At 45.8% G+C, this 17,692-nt stretch overlaps 1 protein-coding gene across 8 annotated transcripts in view; it reads right to left on the minus strand.

The window, feature by feature from the left end:
* Nucleotides 1-17,692, minus strand: part of CEP170B (centrosomal protein 170B) — a 57,875-nt gene extending 40,183 nt beyond the window's left edge. For 7 of the 8 annotated variants that reach the window (XM_039712647.1, XM_039712646.1, XM_039712643.1 and 4 more), the window contains exons 1-4: nt 17,650-17,692; nt 16,316-16,451; nt 4,404-4,493; nt 1,333-1,411 (exon numbers count right to left, since the gene is read on the minus strand). In XM_039712647.1, the coding sequence (XP_039568581.1) occupies nt 1,333-1,411; nt 4,404-4,493; nt 16,316-16,420 (274 nt within the window). In that variant the 5' untranslated portion in view covers nt 16,421-16,451; nt 17,650-17,692. Of the gene's footprint in view, nt 1-1,332; nt 1,412-4,403; nt 4,494-16,315; nt 16,452-17,315; nt 17,531-17,649 lie in introns of those variants that run through there. The other variant, XM_039712641.1, reaches the window with a different exon arrangement.

The raw sequence follows: 17,692 nt of genomic DNA on the forward strand, positions 1-17,692 counted from the left end.
AGTTGCCTGTAACAAATTTCATCACATGTGCAGCAAGACACCACCTTTAATGACAAGATCCCAGAGGAGAGTGACCAAGACCCAAATTATGATCCATGGCCCAGAAAACCCTCTTTTCCTGCAGATCCAGGATGGCACACACAAGTTCAAGCAATCCTGGTTGCAACAGTAAATGCTCCTGCACTGTCACTGCTGAGAGCTGAAGTACCAGATCCCTGGAAGACCAGCAAGGTTAAAGGTTTGGAGTATTTCAAGGGCTGAAGCATGGCCAAGCACAAATGGATTATCATGGGGACAGCAAAAGGCGGAAGAATGTGCCCTTGGGGTCAAGGATGCACAAGAGTTTTCCAGCCAAACATTTCCTCCACTAAATGGTAAAACAGTCTCTGCCTCTATTCTCAGAAATGTCTGGACTGCTTTAATTGACATCTCCCCAGAAAAGAAAATAGAAAAAACAAAACTGGAGAAGACACTTGCTACTTCTAAATTCAGCTTGAGTGGGCAAAGTTTGGCAGATAGAAGCAACTGAAAAAAGTGAAAAAGTATTAGATTACATGAAAAGACAGCAAAAGGAGCCTCTACTTACCACTACTGCTCTTCAGGCTCAGAAAGGCATGTCAACATCTATACTTATAGCCAGCCATACTGTCACATCAGGATAAAAAAAGGAAAGGGATGAAAGCAAAGGTGTTTTAGCAGACACTGGCAGGATTTGTGGTCTGTAAATAAAGCAGTAACTGCAACCTAGCTTCCCTTGCTAGAGGTGAAACATGCTATTGCTAAAGAGAGATTTACTCTTGCATTTTGTGGCAGAACCAATTTGCACAGGCAAACTTTAATCAATACGGAGTCAAGGTCTGGCCACAAGCTGCACAGCTAAATGTTGAAGGCTGAAGGCCTGAAAATTGTCTGAAAGAGAGCATCTGGGTGAAATGACTAATAAAACAAGGCAAATCGAATTAAAAAAAAAAAGTTAGCTCATACAAAAATATATGAACTGTGTTTGCTCCCAGCTGGTACACGCCACAGTTGCCTCCCAAATAAAAAGAAAAAACCACAATCCTTCCTTAGGAGGAGACTGAAGAGGCACTTCCACAGTACTGCCAGTGCAGGGCTTGATCCAAAGTACAATGAAAAAGCAGGCATCACAATTAATGTGCTCTGAATCAGGTTGATGGTGGAGAAACACAAGCTCATGAGCCATCCAAAGGCTCCAAGAGGCAAAACAAACTCCTTACTCAGTAGACACAATTATCCCTGGTACCTCTCCATGCAGCCAGCAGCATAAAACCCAAACAAAGCCTGAGTCCCAATCCTCTCCAGAAAGGATATCGTAGCCAAAGCGAATGACATCATTGAGTTTCAGGGTGATGTACTTCTGGTCAGGAATCCTCACATCATTGACAAATGTCTGCAGAAGAGAAGCAAAAGAATGGGTTTGACTGAGGGTATCAGGGTGATGGATCTCAGAGGGATGGTGCTCCTGGAGGGCACTCACATCCATCTGCTGATGGCACTGCACATACTCAGTGTGCCAGCACCAAGCCAGGAGCTAGGAGCTAAATTCCCTGGAAAAACCAACACCAGCAAGCAGCTCCCATGGGCAAGTCAGATCACCCCAATTATGCTTCAAAGCAAGGTGCTGCGAAGGGACCTTTAGGGAGATTTCCTTTGCACCAAGTGCAAATGCAATTTTAGTCCCCGACTTGAGCAGGTAAATGAGGTGCCTGAAGTTAGGAACTTCAAACGCTCTTGGTTCTCCTACACCCGTCTCAACCAGCAAACAGTTGCAACTCATGCTCTTAATTACTGAGCTAGGAAGCAGCTTTCTGCTGGATGGCAAACAAGACTGGTGTCAGCCCCAAGGCCTAATAATTTAACAAGCAAAGTCTATCACAGAAGAAGGGGAAATGAAAATGCACAGGGAAATGGGAAAAAAATTTGAAGCAGCATCACCATGACACCTGAGGCGACACTGTCCGAGATAACCAAACCTCTCAAAAATTCACCCACCCCTTTTATCCATGCTCCAGGCAGTTAACTGAGGCTGAAAGAAACTAACATCCTTCTAAAGGTGCAAGACATGTATTTCACAACTGTGAATAAATGCTTTCATGTCTGTGCCTCCTGAGGGGACCCACTATGAAACAATTCTCCTAGACCAACCGAGGATCAAATCAAGCATGCATGGACATCTTTCACAAATAAACCCATGTACTGTTGCAATGACCTGTGCCTAACAAAAATAAGAAGGGGATGAAGAAGCCCCAGAGTGCTGATTGGGATTAGCCACTCCCACAGCAGGATTTGAGGCAGTCAAGAGGAGTTACCCTACTTGGCAAGGTGGGATTCACCCAGCCTCTCAGACCAGGAACCTGCTGCTGGAGCTTTGTGCCATTAATGCAAATGCAGCTGAGGAAACAAAATTATACTAGAAAATGAATTTACATGTTTTCATGACTGCAACACAGTCTTTTCCTTCTATCTTCTCACCTCAGCCAAGCCAAACATGCATGATAAGACCTAACATTAACCACAGAGGAAAAATAAATGGTAGAGCAGGAAACTAGAATCTCAGCAGACAACAGCCCCCAGTTTCTTGGCAATTTACAGAAGAGCTGGAAAACAGGCCTGTAATTTTAGAATAAAAACAGCGAAGCTAGTTAAAAGGCACAGAATTCCAATTTGCATTAAAGTTTTTAATATTCAAAAACCCCACAACAGTCACATCTGAATAGGAACAATGGTTTGCTGAATTTTCTTCAAAAAAGTCTGCAACAACCCATTTTGATAGTTACCTATTTCTCCAGGTTTACTTGAGATAAAGTAACTTCAGCAAAATTCTTAATCTGGATAGAAATGCTACCCTTAAACACAAAAACCTCTAAATAGAGACACCAGAATTACCTGAACATTATAATAAAAACAATATAAAACACTTTGATAATTAATATGAACTAGATTATCCAGCAAAGCCATATAATGCATTGCTGACTACTCAAATAAAAAGTAAAAGGAAATTCTGAAAATGGATTTAAAATCAAGGTACTCAAAAGTGATTTCTTTAGTTTCAGGGGGGAAAACAAATTTTTGTGACAATTTTCAAATAAAGGTATGTTTCTTGCTTGCAATATTTGGTTTGGCCACAACAGTCTTTTTCAACAGAAGTGTTTGATCATCTGCAGAAGACAGGCACTGCTGTAACTCCCTTTTACTCCACTGACTCTCTAAGCATAAGTCTACTATTAAAATGTTGTAAATTCTTATGCTTTAGCATGTGCAGATAGAAAATAATTAGTGGTACAAGTCTTCCCTCCCTTGCTAGCAGACTCTTCATCTGCTATCTTGCAACCATGAGTTAAATACCATTGCTTTTGAATCAGGGATCCAGCTAGAGTCCAGACCAGTTACTGGAAATATTCCCATTTCAGCAGGGCTCCATGCCTTCAGCTATTAGGCTGAGAAGGATTAGCACTCATTCTTGCTGTGTTCAGATGCCAGAAGAAGCAGAATGGTTGAGGGCTGCTTTAGCCACTGTTTTTGTACAAGTTTCTGGGCTCGTCTTGTGGTTTTGTGGCTGTGATGGTGGAGGGCTTCTAAGTCCAAAACAATGAAACAATGGCTGCAGTAAAACCCCCACTGGGAAGACAATTATGTGAATCTAAGTCAGGCCTGCTCCAGCAGAGGAACAGCTCCACTTGTATGAAGAAACTACCAAAACAGAGGCATGCTATGACATTTGGACATTTTTAACAACAATGGTGTATTTAAATACCACAGAATTCAGGTGTCTAACACCACTGCATAAGTTGAACCAGAACAAGGGTTAAGATTCAGTCAGGCTCAGCTCCTTCTTTTGTGCTCACAGCATTCCTCGGTTTTCATGCAAACCAGGCTCAAGGCAAGCAAAAGAGCAATTTTTATTATTAAAAAAAAGATGGTTTTAAGTAGTTTCTCCCCAATGAAATTAAATGTCTCACCATCCCATAAATCACTCCATGCACTGACAATTTAACCACCAAAAGGTCACTCTGCTCATGCTGAACAGCTGCTCCAGAATCTCCACCAGTTTAAAGTTAACATCCCCAACATGAAACTGAATTTATTTCCTCCCCTTTTGCAAGAGGCTTTATAATTTAGTGAGCCCTGAAGCATTCCGCAAGGACACCAGTAGAGAGGGAGTAAGCAATACAATATTCACCAAAGCTTTCCCCTCCCAAGATGAGATGCTACATGACCTCCACCTCAGCCCTTGCACATAATGATGCATGTTTGGCTTAACTCATGCCAACAGCTGCAGTGACCCAAAAGGGTCTGAGAGCAGGATTCAGCGAGCACATGAGTGATTGCAGACTCAGCACAGCGCCAGGCCACCCCTGCCAGCTGGGAGGTTTGGTACTTACCCCGTTTAAGCTGCCGAGATCCTTCACCCAGTGCTCATCCTTCTCCTTGTCATAGTTGATTACAGCGTGCTGCTTATCCACGCTGCGGGACTGCCAATGGAAGCACAACGAGCGTGAGAGCGGTCAGGCACAGGAGACACTGGCAATCAGAGCAACACTGAGATGTTAAACTGGCTTGATGTGGGGTAGGGGGACACAGTGGGAAAGCAGGAAGGATTAAATACTATTTACTACTATCAATAATGGAAGGATCAGCAGTAAATGCTTCCATGGTTGTTCGCAGAGTTTGAAGACAATAGGCTATTTTCACATAGAGAAGGGGAAACGAAAAGTTTTTTTTTTAAATTGCTGAAGGCTGTCAAGACTATACCACAATTTCAATAAGTTATATCAATACACACTGAACAAAATCAGTCAAACTGAAAGCCTGGGGGCCAGGATCTGAGCCAGCATGAGCTAGAAGATCTCCATTTTTCAACTGCTGAGGCCAATGGCCTCCACACTAGGGATGCTCCTACTTGGGATCATTTCTTCCTACTTTTCAAAGAGAAAAAAATCATTCTCTTGAGTTAGAAACCAAACTTGTTCCCAGATATTTATACTGTTCCCAGGATTATGTCCTGGAATTGATTTAAATTTTAGGATGTGTTCCAAGTTAGAGAGAGGTTAGTAAACCTGGAATGAGAAAGAAAGCAACTCCAGGAAAATTTAAGTTGCAAACTGGGTTTGAGCACACTGAATTTGACAGTGATCTGGTGCCACCGGCTTTGTCACAATGCACAAGGAATGCACCTTATCTTCAAAACAGAGTGTGACACTTGAGCAGACATCATGTCAGACTTCTGAAAGAAGTGCTAGGACAAGATCTATGAATAATTTTGAAATATGGTGTGTTACAGCTATAAAGACACCAGACTGTCTGTTTTTAGACCTGCTGCCTCTCGTAACTTGAATCCTTGCTGCAGTTGACCTCAGGCAGACACTGGAAGCAGTCACTCCATCAGCACGTACACACAGCACTGAGACCTCCCTGGTACCTCAGGCCAGGGGAGGGGAGGCCATGCTAGCAGAGCAGGGACACCAGCCAGCCTCCAAGTCAGCTAATCCTCATCTTCCTGGGCACCAACCAACAAGTTCTTGCTGAAAGTCCTTTCCTTCTGCCAAGTACAGACACACTGGTTTCCACAGCACCGCTCTCAGCAAGCCATTATCTGGCTTCTTGCAAGCATGCAGAGGCAAAGATTGTTTCAGGCAATTCCTTGGTGAAAACAAAAGAGGCTTTTTTCACACAAACTGCTACTATTTGCAGGAATTTCTTCTGGCCCTGCCAATGTCAAGCACATGGGAAGTACCAGAACACCTGAGAAACGGCATTTCCTTCCTCTGCAGAGCATCCATCAGCCCAGGAGACACATCCTCCAGAATAACTCTGAAGTACCACTATGAAGCAAGCACATACCTGGCCATAAGATTACCCTTCCACCTTGCAACGTCCCTCACACTATTCATGATGTGTCACCCCAAGCAGAGGCAGTGAGGACAGGGGCAAGTGACCCCAGGCCTCCAGCTCCCTCACTAATACAGTTATCCACATGCTACTGGACTTCCAAGGAAGCACTTCATGCTTTGCTGCCCAACTGATGCTGCTCCAAAGCCACAGAGGTGGGACAGGCAGAGATAACATGACTGACACCCCACCTGTGCCTCCTGCTCTGCTGAGCACTAAACATAAGAAGCAACACAGAGCAAAGCCCTCCCAGGAGGGGCACACACAAACCCCTTACGCCCATGCCATCCCCACACTTGTGTCTGACCCCTGACCTCAAGACAGGGCAGGTCTTAAACATTTGCAGTGAAGGTACTGCTTCTCTCTCTCATTACCCACACCAGATGCAGCTCCTCAGTTCCATTTTCAATGACCAAAGTGGCTGTGGCAGGTGTGTGCAGTGCAAGGTAAGGATGGCCCAGGTCAGCACAGCTGAGGGACACTGCCCCAGCCCTGCACCTCAGCATATGGCTCTGAGGACAGGAGTGTCTCCAGGCTGTGTCTCCATCTATCACAGCAGCTGATGCTACACAAGCTGGGGTTGTTCCTGATCCACCTCACACTCTTTGGAAGGATGTGAGCTCAGAGTCTGTCTCCACAACAGTCTGGCTGTTTGAGCACTGCTCTGGGCAGGGCTCCTGGAGGGCTCCCCACACCTCACCTACAAAGCAGAAGGGGATGACCATCCCCTCTCCCTATCCATGTGCTGTGTTCATGCCACTGGAATCAAAGACAGTCATGCACAGGGGACCATGCCTGCACAGCACAGACGTGGTGTCTTCCCTGTGATCCCCCTGCTGCTCAAAATTCTGGATGCCACTGTTCCCAATGAGATACAAGGGAATGCTGATTAACTGGTGCAGCAGTGTTTGCTTTAGCTTTTTACAGCACATCATGGAGGCTCATTTAAAGATTAACAGATTCTAAAGGTAGAACAAACCATACCCTTCCAAGGGCAGAAAGGTTTCCAGCCCAAAAAGCTAACCCAGACAAAAACTTGGGGCAGGTCTGGTATCTGATTTTAAATGCATCACAAGTCACTTAAAAAGTAGTTTATTTCTGGGAACCAGCTGTCTCCGAAAAATTCAATTTGCCCTGCATCTGACCCTGATGTAACTGAGCACAGCCCTTGGTCTGCTGTGCTCTACAACAGCTGACTTCAGCCACTCAGGGGTCCCCAATGAGATGGGGGTCATCTCAGGGGAGCAAACATGATATTCCCCTCCATAAATGAAGAAAGAGGTCACCAAAGGAACCAATTTATGCCACCCTGTTTTCTACGGAAGTTTCAGCTGTGTTCAAGAAAGCCTACAGCAAAAGGAGTCAAAACAACATGCAAACTCTGACCCACAGTCTTCATCCAACCTCTCAGCAGCTCTTTGAGAGCACATCAGGAACAAGGCAAACTGTTATGCAGATTGCACTTCCGTGAAATTTCATGCTTTTGTGGAGAAGAGAGGAATTTTCTTAGTTTTGTTTATGTTAAGCCAGCAAACATCACAGGAACTGGCAGCAGGAGTTCCTAGGGGCCTGTCTCCAAGGAAACTCAACTTAAAGTAACTAAAATCACACCTTATTTATTTTGATGCAGACTTGCCAAAGGTCACTCTTGAGAACTGAGGTGTGGTTTATTTCAACATCAGTCACATTTAACATAAACTGCTCTTGTGTGCAGTGCCAGCAGCAACCCAGCAGCTGATGGTGCTTTTGTCTCTTGCAGAGAGGAGCAGGCTCCCTCAATCCCACCTCCCATGAGGAGACCAACCAGTTTCCATGCTGGTAACAGCTGAGAGCCCAGGGACAGTCACTTCAGCCCAGCAGGCCAGTGGTTTCTAAGGAGTGACCTGCTGAATCACAGAAAGTGATTTAAGAAGCTTGAGTCAACACATTACAGAGCTGCCCATAGGTGCAGAGCTCCCAGCCATCTGCAGCTTCACTGGAAAGATTCTAGGCATCTATAAATTGAAAAACTGCAATTAAGTTGACTGACTCACTAATATAAGAGGACTTCTAGCCTAAATGCACACATGCACCAAATACTGAGTCTTGCTTAACCATCAGCCATGACCTCCACAAGCAAAGGCAAGACTGATCCATCACTAGTAGACACAGGGGTCCAAAGGAAAAAAAAAAAAACAACAGAATTTCCAATAAAGTGTTAATAAGAAACTTCAATTATCCATATCCAGATGTCAAAAGCAAAAAGTAATCTGTTTCACCAGAAAAGCATTGTGATGGGGGGGAGCAGCAGTCCTGAGCTATGGGTAAGAGATCCAAACACCCAAACTAGAGCTGGAGCACATCAGGGGAGGTTGAAAAGGGGAAAAGAAGGAAGGGGGATATCCTCTTAAGCAGTGGTGATATTCAGGCAAGAAACAAGGCTACACTCCAAGAGGTTGGAAATGAAGAAAGCACATAGCATTCTCACCATGTCCCAACACTGGACCTGTTATCAAATGAAAACAACTCTCAGGAAAACACGTGTGCTTTTCTGATTAAGAATATTTACACTTCTCTGCAGGGAAAACATGGACACTGATTTGTTACTACACTCAGCCCTCATCCAGGGCTGGAATTTCCAGACATTCAAATCACTTCCTAATATAAGGTTGTGTTGCTTTTCTGTCATACTATCTACCATGCATCATGTTTTAAATACCTAGTAGGCAAAATGCACACACAGCATATAACTGAGGATGGAGGTACTTTATATATAGCTCTTCCTTCTTCCACGATCATGTTAAGAAAATACTACGAAACACAGGAATGGTACCTGGGGGTCTGCCAGTCCCACTGTGGTACCAACACCTTGGATCACCAGTTTCCAATCAGCCATGTAACCAGGCAGCTCACTTGTCATTCTCAAAACTGCACACATCATCAAATCAGCAAAATCAGCTTCAAAAGCTTGCAGGAATCTCCACAGGGGCACAAATCACACTGTGGCTACGTGTACTGAATACCCTACAGCTTTGTGTTTGGTGAAGGGTCTGATCCAGAGAACAGGGATCTCAGGATGAAAGCATGAGCTGCAGAGACGCCAAGCAAAATCCACAAGGCAAAAAGACCTGCTTAGGAAGGCAGGAGGAGAAATACAGCCAGACAGCCTGCGTTTCCCCACAGGGCCGGGGAGCAGACGCAGCTCAGCTGTCTGTGCAGATACAGATGCCACTTTTTTCTCAGGAGAATTACCATGGGTGAAAACCTACCGGTTGGGGTTGAGATTTGGACCTCAGCCCTGCCAGTGCCGCGAGGCATTGTGGCACTGGAGATAAAATAAACAAACATGAGCAGTTTCCCTGTTCCTCACTGCAGTCTGCTGTGCACTTCTGGCACAAAATAACTGCAGTGTTCTGGTGGCAGCATGCAATAAAACAGTTGCTCAAATACTTTCCATAGTGAACAGGTTACATTTCTGCCAGTACTGTGCTCTGCACAAGTGTCCCAGTAAGGAAATACAAACCACTGCTGGTGTCCCACTTTAGAATGGAGACAGACAAAATTAAATTAAAAAACAAAACAAAGCCAAAAAAACCCCCAAAACACCAAACCACCCAACAAAAAAGGAATAACAACAAAAATCCATTTCCAGGCATTCTGGCCTGAAATGTGAATTTTGCTCCTCAAAAGCAAACATATGCTGGATAACATTTAATGACAGATGTGAACACTGGGCCCTTCTCTTTCACCACAAAGCATTTCACAGCGTTGTGTGCACTCCAGTACTTTTCCAGAATATCAGTGAATGCTCCATCCTGCCCCAGGCTGGTTGCAAGTGTGCCACCCCTGTGGCAGCCTGATGGCTCCCAGGGGCAGGTACTGCCAGCTTCTAATGACTCTGCCTAAGCAGACAAATCTCTTCAGCAAGTGTAGCCACCTCATCCTGGGGCTGGACTCTCTCTACAGCTCCCAGGCTGCAGAGGCTCCTGCCCTTAGCTCTGCTGCAGCCAAAATCGTGGGCTTTGCAGATCTGTGGCTGAACCAGGGCCTGAGTACTCAAGCAAAAAATAAGGCACTGAACAAAAGAGAGAAATCCCCCAGGAAAATGAAACTGTAATCCCCACAGCTTGGCAAAGGGATTGAGGCTGGCACGGTTCCCATAAAAACTTAACCCGTTATTTTGGGGTAAAATGGTTTTTGCTCGCTGGTTCCCTATTCCCAAAGTGAACTGGTTCAAATGACCCAGGGTCAGATCCTGACCACAGGGAGCATGCTGCCCACAGATGCACTGGCTTTCCCTTTGTTTTACATGGCCACCCAGGAGGAACGGAAAAGCATCATTTTAGGTGGGACACAAGCCTGAATTTTTATAGTGCAGCTGAGCTGCTACTGCCTGGATCAGGATCTCGTATAAAGAAGATACATCTCCCTTTTTTCTCTGCCCACTTGAGTGGGACAAACCCCACCTTGGCAGTCCAAGCTTCCAGCACCTTGCCAGCTGCATGAAGCCCTCTCAACCCTAATAACCACCTGCCTTCAGTGCCACCACCACCTCTCTCCCTACCCTGCCTCCAGCAATGAACTCCCCTCCCAGGTCTGCCAGTCTTGCTATGCCTCCAGCCTCCTACACCCACATGCCATCAGGCATCTAACCTCCTCCCATCAACTGCACATTAACAGAACACAATGGGACAAGGAAGAGCCAAAAAAACAACTCCAGGCCTGGAAATACAGGATGTGCATCCTTCCTCCCACAGCTGCTGTCCCAGCACCTGGAAACACTCCCTGTCAAAAAGCAGCACCTTCCCAAGGCTAGATCCATTCCCTTCTGCAAGACACTTCCTTTGCAACACCTAATGAATAACTCCTGCCAATTCCCAAAACCCAGGGACTAACTTAGGTGCTTGTTCACACCCTCCAGATAATTGCAGAGAAACAGCACACGTGGGGCATCTCCCTGTCCTGACTACAGCTTCCCACTTCAACCCTACACTGCCATGGGGAAGGAGGTCCAGACACAAAAACCAGCACAGACTCCTCATGGCTTCTTCTGGGAGCTCCCAGTGCTGGAAATACAAGAGCAATGGAGGGATATAATTTCTGCACTGTAGTGAATCCATCTAGAAGGACCAGGAAAAAGATCATCTACCAAGTTCTCTCCATCTGCTTCTTCCCAGCATAACACTGTAGACAGCCCACACCACACCTATTCACACTTGTTTATGTGTGCACTTACTAAACAACACAGGAGAGACATGGTATTATCAAGTATGGCCCAGGGAAGGCAGGATACATCAGGTCAATGAAACCTTAATTTGACCAGATGTCACACACACAGGCAGGGCTCATCTTTGCACTCTATTATTTGTGGAGCACGCCGTGCACCCTGCATACCAGACACAGAACAGATCCTGCGGGGAAAAATACCCAGGAACAACACAATAACAGATTGCATCTTCATGCCTGTGTACACAGGGGCAGAGGCAGGATTACACAGGCAGCCTTCAGCAGCCTCGTTGTGTGTTGTAACTGCTCTGCAGTTATAAACACTTGACTTAGCAGCCATAAGAATACTCCTTCGGTGCCTAGGATGCTTGGAATTCCCTGTCTTTTTAACAAAGCAAGCTAAAAAGATGGAAATGCAGTATTGTTACCTTTGTGTGATTCACCAGAAGAATGAACTTGTACGTTCAGCTCACAAGGCCCTACCACTTGAACTGACTAATTGTATCATAAGCAGCATGCGTAGTCCCATCTGGACCAGTGACAGATGCTTGGCTAGGAGCTTTCGCAGCTCTCTTCTGACACCAGAATAATAAATAGCAAGTCTTGACCCATCTCAGGCCTAAGGGCAATGCTGCTCAGCAGCCACATCCTGTAATGCCCGTTTTGCCCACACCGAGTGGCTTCTGCCCTATGTGCAACACCCTCTCCACTTTTCCAAGCCCTGCTGCTCCTCCTCTCACTCTGCACAAACAGAATCCTCATTGTACCTCCTCACCTGGCCAAATCTTCATCACTTGGTGAAGCAGTGAAGCTCTATAGAGTAGAAATCCAACCACTACACACAAAGACCTGACCTGTGGCTTCCTGAAACACAGGTGAAGAGGTTGAACAAGCATTCTGGAAGTATCATTGCACTCTTGGCTTGTTCTTGCCCTTTCCTTGACAGCTGCTTTGACCACTGAGTCAGGATGCCAGGTTAGGTGTACCCTGATCTAATCCAGCACATCTACATCTGCTGTCACATCTACACCCCAGCCTTGTGGATACCTGCCCCCAGCTCCTCTCTGCCTGACCTCTGACACTTCTCCACTCCATCCCTTTGCCAAGCTCACTCCCAGATGAAATTACTTAAGGGAATACTATCAAATAAGTCCCTGCTGACCACATTCCAACTCCAGATTTTATTCAAAGGCTTAGAACTTGGTCAAAGCCGCTGAGTGTGGGCAAAAAAAACCCAAAACCCACCACCTCCAACCTAGTCATTCACTCTTGAAAATCTTCACTGACCCAGCTCTACTACAATGCCAGGACTTTAAAGACCAGGCTAAATATACTTTTAAATAATTGGCCTGAAGAAAACAGCATTTTTCTCAGAGTTGCTCACAGCAAAGACCAAAGAAGGGAGATAAATGATTGCATCCAGAACACACTGCATGAAACAGATGCCTGGAAAATAAACTCCCATCCCAAACAGCTCCAAAGTTTAGCAGAGTTGTAAGCAATTGCAAACAGTGTCTCCCGATAGGAAATGTCAGGCTGTCTCAAAAGGAATACAGGATAAAGGCATAAAAGAGAAAGCACCATGCTGCCTGCACCTACTCCTGCTGCAACCCACACTCATCTACAAACTCACATGCCCAGAAAATCACTCTAAAGGGACGGAAATAATCAGGGGAGCACTGGTTAAACATCTCTATTTCCCAAATTTTCCAGTAAACATCACTCTCAAACAAAAACAAGGAAATCATGACACTGCTTTCCATTCTGTAAATATTTACATTTAGCAAAAATGCAAAAAAAATGTTTTGTTGGAGCAGCAGGGAATGTTTTAATGGTTAAGTGCAATTTTTGAATTTGCAAAATATTTGTCCCCTGAGTACCCATCACATTAAGCAAGTGATCAAAGCTGATAAAAATGGCAGCTGCATTTCCCAAAAGAAGAATGTTGGGGGGAGGGAAAAATTATTTTCTTCAGGATAGTCCCAAAATTCTTTTATTTTTGATTTTAAAAAAAAGAGCAGATCTTTTCAGACCATAACTTCCTACCAGCCCCACATTTCACATTAAAAATCCACACCAGTGCAAGTTAGTGAAGGTCCAGATTTCCACACTCCTGCAGTTTGTTGACTGTCACCTGAAGGAAGCAGCAAGGCTGTTGAAGAAATCAAGCATTTTTCTTAGAAAAAGGGCAGAACTGAGCCCTTGGCTCTGGTAGCAACACTGCATGCCAAGCTACAGCTACACTCCATGGCATTTTCACCCATGCATTCACATTCAAACCAATGTAAATCTAGCATTTACTTGTACTAGAAGATTTAGAGGCCTGCAAAAACATTTAAAATATTTCTAATCCTCTTAGTAGGTATAGAAGATATCAAGGTAGATTATGTTTCCCCACTATGAGACCTACTTTAAGATTAAAGACTTTGGGTTTCTTCACCTCTTAATCAGAAAGCAAATCCACTACTTATATTAGGAAATAAGAAAACCAGACATAACTAAAGTTTAATTGTTTGGTGACAAATCCATCCTTTTTTGCTGTTTAGAGATCTGACACCTTGAGACAGCACATTCCAAGAAAATATCAATAGACAAGACACTCCTAAAATAGTAAAATGAAAAAGGCAAGACTGCAGGTCTCCAGGACAAGAATTGTCTCTGTGTTGTATGTCTGAGCACCACGTTACACATGGTCTCAACAGGGAACCACAAACCACATCACGATGAAATCAATAAGCAGTAAGAGCCTTAGAGATGAAAAAACACTGACCAGGTCACCCAGTCACTGCCAGTCTGTTCCCAGCTGTGCACTTTAAAGGATTAAATGCCAGTATCTTGAAACATATATGGAAAATAACCATGCACTGAATATACAGTTTCAGGGTCAGCACCACAGAAATACTACAAGGTGCAAACAACTGCCACAAGAGCTCTGTCCATCTGCTCTGATAACTGCCCTGCTTCTTAAGCTTCCCCCAAGACAAATGATTGTGCCAGTCTGCACAACGATTTTGTGACATGGACAGTCACAGAAGGGAAAAAGTCTATTTTTAGACCTCATCCTCCATCTGCTCACATACAGTTCTGCTTGGATATGAAGTCTCTCTGCTCACAGTTTCTCTTCTGCACTCAGTCTTACTACAAACATCTCATTTGGAGCCCCAGGTAGCTCTGGAAAACATCTTCATAAGCAAATGGCTAGGAAAAGAATGTGCTGTGCTGTTCAAAACAAGACCTTACATGTGAGCCTAGAAAAAGCTTTATTACTGAAGATAGCAGACCAGTATGTTTATAAAGGGTCACATGTAGCTCACCCCATGAACACAAGCTGCTGGCTTTTATAGACAATCCAGAGCCTTCACTCTTGTGAAATAATGGAAACCTCTTTTAATACCACCCACCACCTATGAGCCCCCAGACACAACAGATATTCCTGGCTCCTCCAGGAATCTCGATTAATTTACCTTGTAGAAAAGTGCATGGCAAATGAAGAGCCTCACAAGGCTGGGTACTCCACAAGCAACACTGACAAACCAGCTCAGGCTTGCAAAGAAGCATGAAATACTCTGGTTGGTATGGAGAGGCTCACAATCCATGACATCCAGTTAACCCCATAAGCAACCAGAGAAACAAGCTGGGCATTTTAAGCATAACAGGTATTTGGGTACTTTTATTTTAGAGTGCACAGCTTGAGACATGACTGTCACAGTACTGAAAGCTAAGAAAAATGCACAACGACCCTCAAGTTTCTTCATAAGATATTAAGATGGGCAGCCTAAAACTCAGTCCATTCCTGGAAACCAGGGCCACTGTGTTTTCTCCCTCCAAGCCATGAGAGAAGATGCCAATCAGGTTCCTGAGCAGCCAAATGCAGATATAGAGCAAATATCAGGACATTTTTAATGTCTCACCTTTACATGCCTCATCAGCCAGGCATGTAGAAACATGAAATAAGAGATAGTGTGATTCATGGGAGAACCCAAACAAATGATCTGCTGTGGAACAGAAGCTCCCAACTCTACCACTGCAGCACAGCCGTGCCCCTCACTGCCACCAGGCAGAGCAGGACAAACACTGCAAGCTCTCCTCTTGTGGACACTGACATTTTATTACAGCTAGACAGCACCTTGCCCTTCAAGTACACCTCATACAAGAACTTCTACCTCTCTAAACAGACCTCCTACTAACATACAATACAAAATCCCTGCAGCAACTACAAATGCAGCCTCCTCAGTAGATCACCAGCACAGCATTTAGGACATACCTGTGATCAGGTCAGCAGTGGAAATTATGAGGAGGGTGTCTCCATTGTGCAGGCAGCTTCCTAATTTTGCCACCAACAGGAACGTTTGCCACCTTCACAAAGGGGCAAAAGGGGGACAGGCAGGTGCAACAGAACATTTTTTGTGCACTTAAGTACTTATGGTGTGGGTCTTTCAGAATCACTAACTTAATTCTGAGCTTCTGCAAATTCCTGAGCTAAAGTGCTCCTGTCAAAAGCTCTTTGCAAGATTCCAGCTCCATTCGTCTGGAGTGACATCTACTACATTATGCTGTCAAACATCAGACCACAGTCAACACTTCAGACATGCTGGATTAGGTCCAGCAGAGACACATGCTGGTATGGAAAGTACTAACAGAAGCTGAAAGTTTGCCCAAGTAACACAATTACTCTGGGAAGAGGTCACCAGCCTACTCAGCCTACCAAAACAGTTTTCCTCTGCTAAACATCAGCGTTTTCTACCATGATAAAAACACCTGAGAAATACCTGCATAAATAATTTAATCACACTTAAAGGGAAAACCAGGTAAACAAAAAACCCTGCCTGCATTCAAATCACATGTAAACAGCGCATGTGTTAAAAGCTAAAAAAGCCAGCAAGCATAATCACAGATCAGGACAGAATGGTATGTCTTTGTTTACTGCTTCTAGTAGCATCAAGACAGTTAATCTATTTGATTAATCTCCCACCCCTACGGATCCTATCCATCTGATGACATGGCAATTTGAAAACCTCACTCGCGCTGTCACAAACATGAAGTCTTCAGGGGAAACACAGACTCAGGATAAAAAGAGGAAGTTCCTTTTAAAAGGTGTCACTTGAAAGCATCAAACATCTCTACAGATCCCCAGCATTACATACATATCTACGGCATCTTCAGAAGAAATAATTACACAAAAAAAACAAAGCCATGTTACCTGGAGCATCAGTTCACAGTCATCTCTTCCAACAAATATCATCTCCCGAGGGAGCCGATGGCGAATGCCAGTGCTGCTCACCAAGAACCACGAAGTCACGCTCATTTTGGCGCTTGGCACTTAACCTTTATACATCCTAAACACAAAAAACCCACAAGACACAGTTAGCTATTAATGAAGTGTGCAAGTACAAGAGTGTGTAGCCACCATTCCCAAATTTCCGTCTACCGTGGGACCCAACGCTGCCTTGTGTACTTGTGTTCCTATCTTAAATCTCTGGTGACAACAAGCAGTTGTGAAGTGTCTGCCAGGACCTGCTGCCCATGTGTAGGAGCTCTGCAGCCCTGGAAATATTCCCATGGCAAAGTAAGACTAAGGATCTGCAAAAAGGATTGTTTAAAAAATTGAAGCATCCAGCTGAATCAAATGAATGAAATGATGAAATATGGTGGAGAGGAAAAAAGAGAAAACAACAAAGATCTCCTTTCCAGAACATTTCCTCACCACTACCACATTGCTGCACAGCTTGAGCCTCCCCCATCATCAGAGGTATGGACCAGCACATCAGTGAGGTGACATAACGTGGCTCCTCCAACCTTTCACAGCGCATTCCCAGGAGCGCTTACACCAGTGCTAGGAGGGAGGAGACCAACCTCCCTATTGCTCATCCCACTTCCACACTGATGTAAGTTGCGAGCCCACAAATCCTTCCTTCCTTCCTCCCTCCCCCGCTGCACGGCTGGTCCAAACCCCGAAGGGCAGTGCCAGCCCAGGACAGGAGCGCAGGCTGCGATTCCCACCGGGGGCCGGTGCCCAGCGGAGGGGCGGCAGCCGCGACCTGCGTGCGGCACCCACCGGGCGCTCTCCCGGCCACACCTGTTTGTTGTCGCTGCTACAGACCGTTCCTGCGGCCTCTCCCACAACATCCCATTTTCCCCTCCCCGGCTGAAGGCAGGAGGATTCACGGCACACGCCAGGCTCTCGCCTTCCCCTCACCCACCTCCCGGGCTCCCAGCTGCATTCCTAAGCGCACCGGGGGAAGGAGATCTCCATTTTCCCCGGGCTGCGCGGCGCTCCCCGGCCCGACCGCCGCCTCAGCGGCCCCGCGGCGCGCAGGTGGGGATGAGTGACCTCCGCCGGGACGGGGCCAGCCCTCACGGCCCCGGCCGCCTCCCTGCCGCGCCGGGAGCCGCCGCTCCGGGCTGCCGCGCCCGTGTCACGACACACGAGCGGCCCCACACACCGCGGCCCCGACAAAGCGCCCGGGAAGGGGAGCCGGGAGCCGCCGGCACAGCCCTTTGTGTGCCGGCCCCGCAGCCCCCCGCCCGCCCTACCTGCTGCGGCCCTCGGCGCGGTGGCAGCCGGGCACCGCGCCCC

This window comes from Passer montanus, unplaced genomic scaffold (assembly GCF_014805655.1).
Source record: "Passer montanus isolate IOZ18808 unplaced genomic scaffold, ASM1480565v1 scaffold27, whole genome shotgun sequence".
In the NCBI taxonomy this organism is placed as follows: Eukaryota; Metazoa; Chordata; class Aves; order Passeriformes; family Passeridae; genus Passer; species Passer montanus.